Source organism: Meriones unguiculatus, chromosome 2 (assembly GCF_030254825.1).
Source record: "Meriones unguiculatus strain TT.TT164.6M chromosome 2, Bangor_MerUng_6.1, whole genome shotgun sequence".
Lineage (NCBI taxonomy): Eukaryota > Metazoa > Chordata > Mammalia > Rodentia > Muridae > Meriones > Meriones unguiculatus.
In genome coordinates, this window is record NC_083350.1 from 14,973,638 (window position 1) to 14,987,711 (window position 14,074).

General features: G+C 46.6%; 1 protein-coding gene across 4 annotated transcripts in view; it reads right to left on the reverse strand.

Annotated features, from left to right (window-relative positions):
• The window catches only part of Myo5b (myosin VB), a 300,504-nt gene that overhangs the window by 98,701 nt on the left and 187,729 nt on the right, over positions 1-14,074 (reverse strand). For all 4 annotated transcript variants that reach the window (XM_060377047.1, XM_060377045.1, XM_060377046.1 and 1 more), the window contains exons 10-12: positions 11,331-11,596; positions 730-811; positions 9-149 (exon numbers count right to left, since the gene is read on the reverse strand). In XM_060377047.1, the coding sequence (XP_060233030.1) occupies positions 9-149; positions 730-811; positions 11,331-11,596 (489 nt within the window). The remainder of the gene's footprint in view (positions 1-8; positions 150-729; positions 812-11,330; positions 11,597-14,074) is intronic.

The window sequence follows — 14,074 nt, forward strand, 5'->3', positions numbered from 1 at the left end:
AGTATTACCTTACACTCTTCATCCAATAGGTCCAGGATGCCCAGCTTTGCTTCTATGAGGTCTATACAAGGTTGGTTATCATAAAAGTCAATCAGGGTCCACGGGATCTGCTCCTTCATGTATTCTTCTTGCTCCAGCTTGAACACATGCTATGAAGAGAAGCAAACGGCTAAGGTGACTGCGCTATGGACACATCTCGACAGTTATTTCCCTCAAGCTCTTGTTAAATTCTGGGTCTTGGGAGATGACAGATAAAAACCAGGAAAGGTCTGGACACTAACTCACAGTTATGAGCGGAAATGACAAAGCCCAGCTAGGTAGTTTCCCATTCCTGTGCAGCCCTTGTCTTAGGACATTAGAATCCCACATGTTGCTGGACTCTAGCCAACTGGAGGAATCCTGCACCTGGTCTTCAGTTCCTTAAATGCCCTGAAAGCGCAGGCCCAGAGAGGAGTAGCTCAAGGTCAAGGTAGAACATTTAACTTCTCCACATAGCTGCCCAAGTCACATTTCCTACCCCAGCAATGGGGAGCCAATTCCTCAAGTTGGGAGCACCACCAGGAAGCAAAGGGGAGGTCGAGGCAGAGCGGAATCATACCAATCTCAGAAGAGAAGTGGCCTGGGTGTCATTCCAGAGGTACATCAAGCCCCCCACCCTGAAATCCAGGCCATACATTGAGCCTCCTTCCAACCTCCGTCCCAGCAACCCAGACCATACATTGAGCCTACCGAATTGAACTGTTGCTGGAGCTTTTCATTGGCATAGTTGATACAAAACTGCTCAAAGCTGTTGATCTCAAAGGTCTCAAAGCTGTGGAAGGAAAGAGGTGAAGCCACAGGTAAGATACACCATCCAAGCGAGCAGTAGCTAGGATTTAGCAAGACCGCCTCCTCCACATGCCAGTACTGAACTGCCATGCTCTGTCCTGTGCACACAGACTTGGATTGCAGAAATCAATGTTGCAGAGTCTCGGGAAATTAGAAATAGAGACATTAGATGATTCCTTTATAACTGATAAAGGGCTGACAGCAGGAAATTTGTAGGGAGGAGAGACAGACAGGGAGATCAGCCATGCTTCTCTTGTATATTGGCAGGTCTTTTAAAAGGTAATTAAAAAAAAAAAAAGACCAGACTCATATTTTGCCTCCTGTTTTTATCATTTAACTTTCCACTCCAAATATACCACCACACAATTCTTTCAGGTACCAGTTTTAGGTTTGTATGTATCTGTGGGCTGAGGCCTGGGAATTGAAAGGTGACTGGATTGGGTACAGAAAGAGGACAGGTCTGTTGCCACGTCTCAAACCCAGGACATGTCAGGGTACCACCAACAAGGACACATTTCCCCAATTTAGAGAAATGCTCAGGAGCTGGCACAAAGTTGTATCAACTCACTAATCCCCAGTGAAGGACATCTGGTTCCTTTTCTATCATGTGCTGCTATCAGTGTTCTGACAATTTTATATACCTTTTCAAGTTCGTAATTCTTTCCTACAGATATTATCCTAGCAGAACTACCATGTGAAAAAGCACTTTTTTTGTGTGTATGTGTTGTATGTGATGTGTGTGTATGTTCAGGTGTTTATGGAGGTACAGGCATCTGTGAGTACCTGGAAGAGGCCTGAGGAGGATGAGAGGCATATTTTTTCTACTATTTATTTATCTACTACATATTTCTCTACCGTATTCACTTAAAAATTCTCTTTCAACCTGGAGCTCAGGTTGGTGGTCAACAAGCCCCAGCAGTCTTGTTTCCACCCCTACAATGCTGGGGTTACAGTTGCTCATCTAGCCATGCCCTGCTTTTTATATAAGTGCTAGGGATTTGAACTCAGGTCCTCCTGCCTGCACAGTAAACATTTTTACCCACAGATCCACCTCTCCGTTCCCCAGAGCACTGTTTAATGAAAGGCAGAAGCAGGCACACCCCCAGAAAGGTAGAAATAATTTGCTATTTCTCTACCCCTGCCTTGCCTTGAAGGTCATTCTAACAACAGTCAACAATGTTACATTTTTAACATAATATTTACTGAGTTTGTTTAAATATTTTGACACAGTTTTTACAAATGTTGAGAACTGATGCTCTAACAGGCTCAAGCCAGCATGAATGGGTGAGGGACTGGTGAAGTGCCACACCTAGCCAAGGAGTTATTGGCAACTAATGGCTATTAGAAGACAGAAAACTGGTTTTCATCAGGGATGTGAGCCGTGCAAGACCACGCATCCTCCAGTACCTGCACCCATGTGAACAGAGGTGGAGTCAGTGGGGGAAAGGAGCACTTATGAAGATGGGAAGCAAAAGAGGTGGGGGAGTAGGGAAGAAACTGGAGGAAAGCAAAAGGGGGTAGAGTATGATAATGATCAAAATGAATTATATCCATGCATACACTTCCCAAACTTTTTTTTTTTTTTAATTTCTGGTTACTTCATGTAAAAATGTCTTTGAATTGCTTTGGTAATCAACAGAGTTCAATTTTTCTTCTTGAATCACTTATACTCTGTGAACTGTCTGGGAACCTCTGTAACTTTGGATTTATACTCTGTGAACTGTCTATACTTTGGAATATCAATACATTATTGTTCAACTCATGCATTTACAATATGGGAGGAAACCTACAGAGAGGAGGGGAGGTGAAGCGTACTGAGGGGAGTGGGGAAGGGAGGAGAGGAGAGTGGAGGGAAGGAGAGGGGAGGAGCCCTGCCTACAGGGCTTATAAACTATACTTTTTTTAAAAAATATTTATTTATCTTTATTTTATGTGCATTAGGGTAAAGGTGTCAGATCACTTTGACTGGGCATTACAGACAGTTGTAAGCTGCCATGTGGGTGCTGGGAAGTGAACCTGGGTCCTTTGGAATAGCAGACAGTGCTCTTAACCGCTGAGCCATCTCTCCAGCCCTAAACTATACTTTTTAAGGTTTGGATTTTCCCAGGGCCAGTAGAAGATTCTGAAGGATTCAAATTAAGAAATGACTATCAGATGTGACCCACAGACAGGAAGAAAACAAGGCCAAGTAAGGGAGGACAGGCAAGACCCCATTAGAGCCTGATGCACATTGGTGGCACTAAGAAGGCTGGGAAAAGAGAACTGCAAATGAAACCACAGGATTCAGGTGCAATGATTATACCTCTAGCTCTACCAGCTCTATCGCTGTGAGAATGAGATGATGTTACAAAGCTTAAAAAACAAGATCAACTAGCTAGAAGTGGAATCAATCAGCATGCCGGCAGCACTGTAGGCTCCAGCAGCTTTGCCTCGGATGAGGGGAGCCCTTTGTACACAGAGCAGCCCTGGGCCGAGTGGTAGGGTGAGGGAGGGAATCAGAAGGGGGTGGAAGCTTTCTTTCACACATCAATCTCAAAGCTGCAGTGGCCCGCCAGCACTATCTCAGTTAGGGTTACTATTACTGTGAGGAAACACCATGATCAAAAGCAAGCTGGGGAGGAAAGGGTTTATTTGGCTTACACTTCCACATTACTGTTCATCACTGAAGGAAGTCAGGACAGGAACTCTTAACAGCACAGGAACTGGAGGCGGGAGCTGCTGCAGAGGCCATGGAGGGCGCTGCTCACTGGCTTCCTCCCCATGGCTTGCTCAGCCTGCTTTCTTACAGAACCCAGGACCATCAGTGTCCCCCTACTATACCCCCATACCCTGACCGGCTGGGCTCTCTAGGGTTAATCCTTGAGAAAATGCCCTACAGGCTTTCCTACAGCCCAGTCTTCTCGATTGAGGCTCTCACCTCTCAGATGACTTTCACTTGTGTCAAGTTGAAACAAAACTATCGAACATAAGCACCTAAAGGACACTGAGGTCAAAGACCCTGTGGGTTTTCCTTTAATGCTTGAAACAGCCAGGAGTGAGGGCCTCCCATTAATACATCTCTACAACTGAGGAAGGCCAGATATGAGGAAGTTAATTAAACTATCTAAATCCAGAAAGTGGGAAGACCAGAGTATTTGAACACAGAGAATCTTCTGGTCAAAGTCTTAACTTTGAGGGGACAAAAGTCTGATTTGAAATGAAGAAAAGATCACTTGGAAGAGATGTGAGCAGAGTATGTTTTAGGAGGAGGAGTAGGAGTATCTGAGGCCTGGGGAGTCGGGCAGGAGGTGGAGGTATCAGTAGGGCTGGAGATACAGGCCTCATCTGGCCCTCTCCATCACTGCTAGCCCACTTCTAAGAATAAACACTTGGATTTTCTGTCTTGTGTAGGATGTCATTGCAAGCCCTTCCCTAAACTGCACTATCAGGAAGAGGTGCAGTCCTGGTGAATGGCTGGGGATACAGCAGTAGGGAGACAGTTTTCTGTGTAGAGGGACTACCACCAGACACCTAACAGGTCCAGAGCAGTATTCAAAAAACCTCAAGCTTCCCTCACACCCAACGAGGTCTAAGACACAGAGAAGTGGGAAGTCACCTTCAGATCAAAGAATTCAATTGCTTGGAGACAGCCACATTAAAGTACAGCCTGTGGCCATGTCCATATGGGAAAAATGACTCTTAGTTAATAAAGCAAGATCAAAGACTCAGACGCTATGATGAATCACTGCCCTACTACAAGGCAGGCCAAGCAACAGTTTTTACCCATAGAATGGCCCTCCTAGTCCAGATATCACTTCTGTAACCTGAGGTATATCACTTAGAACCTTAATACATCTCCACTTCCATCCACGGTGATAGCTGATGACAGTCCAAACCTAGAGGAAATTTAATTAACACAGCCTCCAAGGAAGATTAAAGACTCAGCTCAGCAACTGGTTAGATAATGGCCACAGAGTGTGCTGGCAGAGCCAGTCCTCAGCTCTACAGAGGACCGAGGATTTAAAACTCTCCCACTTGTCATTTTTTAAAGGTTTGCACTGGGAGCACTCCACAAAGAACATTCTCATTAATTTGATATGGCTGAAATTAGCTCATAATTTTCCATGTTTCTAAGATAATATCTGGTAACGATTCATCTGCCATCCAGCATAATTACTGTAATGCTAGAGATGAATGAGAGGCTTGGCCGACTTGGAAAATGAGTAAGACTCAGAAACATACAGTCAAGGAGATGGGACAATGTTTCCTTTCCAACAGAATTAAATTTATAGTAACTCTAAATAATCTTTTTTAAATTTTATTTACCTTTATTTTATGTGCACTGGTGTTTTGCCTGCATGTGTATCTATGTGAAAGGGTCAGATCTTGGAGTTACAGACATTTGTGAGCTGCCAGGTGGGTGCTAGGATTTGAACCTGGATCCTCCAGAAGGGCAGCCAGTGCTCTTACTGCTGAGCATCTCTCCAGCTCCTATTTGCAGTAATTCTATCCATCAACAGAAACAGCTTTCAAAAATAAAATGCTACCAGTAAATTTGTATATAAGAGGGAAGTGGATCTGTCCTGAGAAGACTTTACCCAGAATCTGCAGGTGGGAAGAAGGAGAACACACAAACAAGGCAGAGACATGGGATCCTTCCTGCTGGTGGTGCAATGAGCAGCTGCTATTTCCTTCCGTGTTAAAGATGTGACTTGAGCACATCATTAATTTCCTTCTCATTGGACCCAATTTCAGGGAGAAGCAAGAGCCACAGATGCCTCTATAAACACAGCAAAAAACCACTGTAGGTAGAACAGCAGTGACAAGGATATGCCTTGGCCATGAGACCCAGCAGAGTGCTGTGTGCCTCTCGAAGGCTGAGCATCAGCATCTCTTCTGGTGCGTGGGCTGGAGGAACCAGAACGTCAGGCTTCTACCTTTGGTAGAATGTAGAGAGGTGGATGCAGGCTTCACACATGGGAGGGCTAAATGGCACACAGGAAGCTTATCCTGGGGAGATTTGTGCTAGAAGAACAGAGTCATCATACATGGATGCCAGAGATGAGCCAGTATCTTTTTCTGGATCCTTTGCCACTCTGAAGTTGTGATCTCTCACCTGGGCATCCTAGAGTCTCCTAGAGAGACTGACACACTCATCTGTTTACCAACCATTGCCAGTTTGGCTCGTTGGACTTTCAAGTGGGAGGGCTTCCAACAGCTCCTGTTCACAAAGCTTGTCCTTCCGAGAGAACACAGGCCAAGGCATTGCTGAAAGGAAAGCAGTCTGTAGTACCTTAATTCCCAGGTCCCTTTGGTGCCTTACCCATGGCGATCAGAAAATGCCTACTCTCAGGTGCTTGACCTCTCCAAGTCCCCCAACCAGACATATAAGAACTGCAATGAAGAACAAGCCATGATCCCTCTGCCCCAAAGGACTACCAGAAAGCTGTCTAGAAGCTCGCAGTACACGAGAACCTTTTGGGAGAGTATTAACTTCTTCTGCTCTAGGCTTTTAGAGGGGGAGGTCACAATATCAGGGGGGCTGGATACAGACAGAGAAAAAGTAGAGCCTCATCTGAGCATTCAGTTCTGAGGGTCATATTCCAAAGGACTATCAGGTACACCCAACCTATAGATATCCATGAATGCAACCCCTTCTGACTTGTCTGGGAGGCTCCAGGCAGCAGCAGAGGAGACAGATTCTAGGGCTTGCAGCCAAGACTGGGGAGGAACTCGGGGAGTCCTGTGGAAGTATTGGGGGAAGATGGAAGGACATGGAGGGGACAGGAGCCTCACAGGAAGACTAACAGAGACAACTAACCCAGTCCCATGGGACTTTCAGAAACTGAGACATCAACCAAGGCGCATGTATGTTCTGGACCTATGCCTTCTGCACACATGTAGCTGACAGATGACCTGGTGTCCATATGGGGCACCTAGCAAGTGGGGGGGCTGTTCTAACATGGTCTCTATTACCTGCTTTTGGATCACTTCCCCCTGGCAGCGCTACCTAGCCTGGACTCAAGGGATGAGGATATGCTCAGTCCTGATGTGACTTGATGTGGTGGAGAAGGTTAACACAGGGGGTGGGGGAGTCCCCTTTTCTGGGGAGAATGGGAGAGGGAAGGAAGGGAAGTGAGGGGGACTGGGAGGAGGGGAGGGAGGGGGCAGCCTCGGGATGTAAAGTAAATCAATATATATAAAAACCCACAAAATCATAAACTTTCTTGAAACATCATCTTTTGTGCATGTTTTCTTGTGTGGGGGTGTGGGCACAGGGGTTGAGCACAGTCCATATGCACATGCATATAGAGCTGGAGTCAGTGCAGGGCTCTTCCTCAATCACTTTTCCACTTTAATTTTGAGACCATCTCTCTCAATGAACCTGAAGGTCATTGATTCTGCTAGCCGATTTGGCCAGCAAGCCCCAAGGATCCTCACATCTCTCTCTGCCTCCCCAGTATGTCCAGCTTATTTATTTATTTATTTTTAAAAAACATGGATTCAAGAATCCAAAATTAGGTCCTCATGCACGGATGTCACGTACTTTACCAACAGAGCCATCTTCCATGATCATTGATAACTTGATTGCACAGTCTTTGATTGCATGAACTTTGTATGTAATAGCATTGTTTGCAATGTCAAAGGGCAGGACATTCCTGCATGAATCTAAAAGATTGAATTTGGCTTTGGAGTAGCCCAAGATGTAAAGCTCTCTTTAGATGCCAGGATAGCAAAAGATCAACATAATAGTATCATTTGACCTGTGAGATCTAACTTGTTATGCTTGCTCTAAAGTTAACAATGTCCTGTGACTTTCTGTGCCACCAAGAACTGGGCTGTTGTCCATAAGTCAAAGGGTAAATGTAATCTGAGTTTTTTTCCTTTCATTTTCTGTAAGACATTTATAAAAAGGCCAGGCCAGGCTGGTCAGTCCTCTCGAATAACTCTGCTGGGACTGTATAGTCATCTGCATTGGAGAGTGAAACCAAAAGCAAACCAACCAGGGACACAAAGAAGATTTTCACCAGAAGATGAAGCCAATGGTACACCTAAGGAATTTACTTACAGGCCAGTGAGTCTACAGAATAGAAACAGAGTACACTAACCCATCTCCACTGTGGGGTTAATGCTCAGAATATGCACTAAATTCCTGAAACCCAACAACAAAAGCAACCATTAAAAGATCCTGCAGTCTCCTGTGCAACCTGGTGGACACCAACATTCATACCCTTTCTGAGACACATGTCATCAGATGCTTCAAGTTCCTGTTGCTCCAATTCCCTACCATGATGGATGAGCTTTGAACTGTTGCTCCAATTCCCTACCATGATGGATGAGCTTTGAACTGTGAGCTAAGATAAACGATAAACACTATTTCTCTTCAGTTTTGTGGGAGTATTTTACCATAGCAAAGAAAACAACAGCAACAACACAAGAAAGCAAATCCCATGTCCTTCTTCCCAGAGTTCAGTCTCCCTACCACTTGCTGCAGCTTCTCTTGCAGCGTCCTCAGAATAATGTATCTATGTTCTACACCCTGCATTGTCCTCTGCACAAATGGATGATTGGCTAGAGCCAAATCTTGTCGTGCTGAAAGATGAGGTCAAAGATAACCTCCCCCCCAAAAAAAAAAAAAAACCACACACAGAAAAAGTGTATTTTCCCAAATTGAGCCATTTTTTTTTTTTTTTTGATGACCCAAGGAGGGAAGAGGAATAAAAGATTAGCATTGTAACTAATGAAGCCAAGAGGCGGCAAATGCTGGCTAATCAACGTGGAAGGAAACTCTAGCCAAAAGCTGCCAGGCCGTCCTCTATCAGTTTCCAGCCCCGCCTGGTAGAAAACATCTCATAGGGAGTTTCACAGGTTCTTAGAGCAGCTTGGCTTGGCACAATTGTTCTGGGTATGGCTCATCTTGCACTATTTTGGACAGCGGACAAAAGAGCCAAAGAAAGAGGAGCTGTTCTTACACCTGGGCACTGGGTGTCTGGAACTGGTCTGTGCAGAAGGCCTGCCATGGGGCCAGTGGGTAGCAGGCCACCACAGACTTTTCAAGGTAGCCACGACCTTTTCTACCCCACAAGCTACCCGGCAGTCACTGAGTGTGGTGCACACATGTGCGGCCTGGTGCTGCTCCTGTGGTGATTATTTATCTCAGGGTGGGCTCCGGCCTGCGGAAACATTTGCGCTTATAGATAAAAGAGAAGCAGCTCATTCAGAGTTCAGAGCTCCTCTGCATTCTGATTCCATGCTGGGATTTAGGGCTGACCTTTAGGGCGGTGGTTGGAAGGAGGACCTGGAGACACCAGGTTGTAACGACCATCACTTCTCTAAACCTACCTGTCTTAGTTATTTTTCTGCTACTGTAACAAAATGCACCAACAAATGCAACCTAGGAAGAAAGAGGTGTTCCCCCCCTCCCCATAGCTGGTGATTACAGTCAATCATTTGAAGCGAATCACAGCATCTGGAGCCTGGAGCAGGGGGTCACACCCGCACTTTGTAATCAAGAAGCACAGCAGTAAATGCTTGTGCTCAGCTCACTTTCTCCCTTTTAATCCATCCAGTGCAGGACTAGCCCAGACAGTGACACCACCCCCAGTGATCTGGTCTTCTCACCTGCAATAATGACCTGACAATACTCGAGGTGGAGGGAAGGGAAGGCCGAAGCAGTCATTGACAGGCAGGCAGGCAGTTCTCTGAGAATGTGGTGCTCTCACAAAGCGACAGGGGCCCTGCGCAGAGGAGGGTGGCTGCCGACTACAGGGAGAGAGTCCTGACCTGCGGGGCCGCTCAGAGGCTGCACCTCCCGCTGCTGCTTGTTCTTCAACCAGATGGCTTCTTTCCACATACATCTTATTTATTTAAATTTATGTATATGAATGCTTTGCCTGATTGCATAGCTGCTATCCACAGAGATCAGAAGGCGGCATTGGGTTGACTCCCATCAACCTGGAGTTATAGATGTGTAAACTGCCATATAGGTTCTGGAAGCTGAACCCAGGTCCTCTGCAGGAGCAGTAAGTGCTCTTCATCACTGAGCCATCTCTCCAGCTCCAAAACCTTGGTCTGTTTCTACCATCTTGATTGTACTCTTGTTCCCACTGCAAGACTGCTGGACTCTCCCGCTCCCCACACTCTATCCATCCAGTTCACACCTCACCTTCTGCAGAAAACTCCTGGCTGAACAAACATGTATGACCTCTCTGGTTTTAATCTGCGACATCACAAAGTATCTAAACCCTCAGACAGACCCTTCTACACTTTCTAAGGCTTCTTGCATTATTTACCTTATTCACAAAACTTAACTCTTCAGCATGTTACTGAGGTCTTTGTGATCCCAGAAATAAAATTTAACTTTTTTTTTAAATGCCCATAAAAAAAGGTGAAAGCCACTGATGAGCCAAGGCACAGAGGGAGGTGGAAGGACCTTCTGCCCGGGAAGTGGCCTCTTTGAAGAGGATTCTGCTTTATGCCATGGTCAGGTGGGTTCCAGTAGTTCCCGCCCACCAAGCTGTAATCCCCCAGAGTGCCTGTGTTCCTGCAGCGCTGCACTCTATGGGTCTATTTTAAGACAGAAGCATTGCTTGTAGGAGAATGTAATCTATTCTTAGCTTAAAGAGGTCAGAGCACTTCTGAGAAAAGAGGGAGACAGCCCTGTCCACCTAACTTTGTGTGAGTCTAGATGGGAGTGAAGTAATCTCAGGAAGACCAGCTCACAATGTCACTTGAAGCCATAGGAACAGCCAGAGAAAGGCTGTGATCCGCGGCCATTCAGCTCTTCATGACAGCCTGGCCAGAAAGCCAGTCTCCTCATGCCACATCTGTATATGGTCCCTCCAAACTATGCGGCCTCACCTTGCAGAGATCAGTCATAAACAAAAGTCTGTCAGTCCCCCTGGATTCCAAAAGGAAGAGAAACCACACAAATACTAACATATAGCAAGCACCAGTCTATGCACAATTGGGCAAGATTAATATTAAAACCATCACTCCAACTGAGGACAGTGAGATCAAGAGGTAGTCTAAGGCAGAACCTAACAGACACAAAAGCTGACAGAGGTTTCAAGAATGAAGATGGACACACCATTTCCTTCTCAGGGTCTGTTTCTTAGAAGGAAAAATAGATGCCTAATTTGGCCCTGGTGGTATATGGTTTAATCCCTGTAACTGGGAAGCTGAGGCAGGACGATTTCAAATTTGAAGCCTGTCTCTGCCACAGAGCAAGACATCACTTTAGGAAAATGATGCTATAGAGGTCTGTGATAGGGGTAGGAATATCAGTGTTTTGACATGGCAGATGCTCCCTTGGCAACTGTCACCTGTATTGTAAAACAGTTGGCATCTTGGCTTGGGGTCAACAGTGACTCCAGTTGTAACAGCCTCAAATGCCTGTGCACTGCTTTAATTCTTCTGACTGGAATCACTGAGAAGCCATCCAGGCCTTTGCTGGCCCCCAGATGCCAACAGGAATATAGTGATGAGCAGCAGGTGGAGTGAAAGCCGGGATGCAGGCCTACCCGTAGATGTCCAGGACCCCAATGAAGGAGTGCTGCTTGAGGGAGGTGTGCAGGGCCTTGTTGATGTGGTCCACGATCCAGGAGAACAGCTGCGCATAGATGTGCTTGGCCAGGGCATCACGTGCGTTCACCACCTGCTGCAGGGACATGGTCTTGACGTAGGTCTCTGAGGTGGTGACCAGCTTGCGATGGCACAGCCAGTGCTCCATCTGACTGTGTTCTATTCCTAGCAGGCGGCAGAAGTCACTCAAGTGCTCGTCCTCGGGCTGAGGAAAGGAAGGCAGGATCAGGAGGGGAGTGGGAGAGAGATGGGCTCCTTTGCACATTTTCCCTCGCTCCCAGCACCCACAGAACCTCTTCTCCACCTTACCAGTTTTCTCCCCCACACCCCACACTCAGAGGGCAGAGCCTGAGCAGTGTGGCTTAAACTGATCATCACATCTGCCAATGGCCAAATTACAAAGCCTTAACAACATAAAGCGCTGTGCACTGCTCTTGTGCCCTTCCTGAACTGCCAGGTAACTGGTATGAGGGGACAGCACAGGTGAAGGGCAGCCTGCAGACAGACAGCTGAGGAATGCAGAAGCAGCCCAGAGTCAGGAGCCAGAAAGCAGCAGGTGCAATCTGAGCATGCAGTATGAGTCTGCAGAGGTTACACACATCACTCACTCAACTCCAGAAAACAGTCTGTCTCTCACTCAAAGCCCTTCCACACAAGCTCTGGGTCTGCCTAGCATTCTTCCCTCTCCTGTCCTCAGCCTCAGCTCCCCTTCTGTCATAGGGAGAAGATTGGTGACTGTCTTAAAGGTAGGCAGGACATGGAAGCATCCTGGGGTTTTACACTCCAGTCCTCTAAATCATGTATTCAGATGTGCTGGTAAGAAACAAGCCCACACCCAGCGGACAGCTTCTCTCTGCAGCGATGGCATGCAAACAGGCCCCGTTTACACGGCAGAACACCAGCTTCCCAGCTGCTACAAAGGGCTGCCTTGAGTCTTGACACACCACTGGCTTTTTACTAGAAAATCAAAGTCCCCAGAGAGTTGTGTCTCACTTCATTCAACCACCTGAGTCTCGTGGAAAACCCCTGCTGCCCATTCAGGGAGCCCCACAGAAAACCCATTATCCTTGTGGTTATTCACACCCTTATCTTGTTGGGCTTGGCAAGGTGGCTAAGCCAGCTTATTAACTCTGAGACTAGAAGAGAATCTTTTAGATTCAGGACACGGTATGTTACCTCCTAATGGCTCTAGATTGCTTATGGGTCTCAATTTCTGATGAGGCCACCTGTAGGATTTAAACGAGGGCTAATTTAAAAAAATTAACAGAGAAAATGCTATCATTTCCCCCTTTACATTACAGCCTCAGGCCAACTGACCCTATCAGTATGTAGCCATCTAGCCAAAGCAAACATTAATATAAAATAGGATGTTAGAAAAGAAAGCTCCTCCTCCAAATCCTGAGACCAATGTGTTCCCCAAGCAAGGATAGGACACAGGCCGGAGAGAGCACTAACCAGTGTCACACTAGGTTCAAGGTAGTTGAGCTCATAAGCACCAAGAGGCAGGCATGTTAAACAACACTCCCAGACTGTCTCTCTGGGGCCAGGCTCCTGCTTGGGAGCCGCCATTCTGGCGCTTCACTTAGATGAGGAAACTGAAGCTGAGCGAGGCTCTCAGACTGCTCAAGCCAGGCAGCTGGAGTAGACTTGGTATGTAGAGACCTTCATACCCACTAAGCACTTTACAGTGTCTTGGCTACTTCCGGCCTCAGCTCTCACCTCAGCCTATCCCTGCCTGCTCCAAAGTAATGTTACCGTCCAGGGTAGAATTTGGAGCCTGCTTGGCAGGCAACAAGTTCACAGGTGCCAAGTGTCTGATTGGTTCATCTGACCTATTTTTAAGGAATCCTTAATTGCTAGGCACACACTACAGATGGACCTCCTGACATTTGAGTGGTTTGCTTGTAGCAAACACGGGCCTTCTTCCAGGTGCCTCTGTCTCTTCTCTGGTCCCTTGCCCTTCCCTTCCCACTCCTCATGCCAGAGTATGGCCGAGATAGAACCACACTTATGGAGCTAACTCTTTAAAACCACTGGGGACAGGTTTCCAGACACCACAGTGGAGGCTTCTCTGCTCCCACCCACTTCTGACTGTTGATTAAAGGAAGTAACAGAAACTGATTTAACATCATGCAATTACATTTAAGCATAATGAGATGATGATAAACCCATTAAAATACTCAGCATTATAGACAGTGGGTTAGTTTTATGGGCCTGTATTGCCAAAATCAAGGGGGGAAAATGGCCTCTGGTGTCCAAGTAATTGGACACTGTTTCATCTCCAAGGTAACACTGGCAATCACAGAACACATTCTCATGCTCTAGTTAAAAATAAAAATTACAAAGCAGATGGCACACGCTTGTGAGTAAACAGCAAACCTACCCTCGGACCTGAGGAATGCAACGAGAATCCATCTAAAGTGGTGTCAGCAGCACACTCCTCCAGCTCACACTGGGGCCCACTTGGGCTCACTGTGCTCGGGGTCACTGGGAAGTGTGCAGGTCGCTCAGGTCTTTTAGTAAAAAATTGAGTTGAGTACGTGAGAAGGGGTGATACAGGGAAGAACCCTGCCTGGCCCTATCCTGGCAGGGCGCCAGTCACTGCCTTTCAAGACAGAGTTCCTCTCTCTGGGCTTTACTGAGGTTTTGCTCCTCTGTATAGGAAGAGGCATACTCTTAAGGT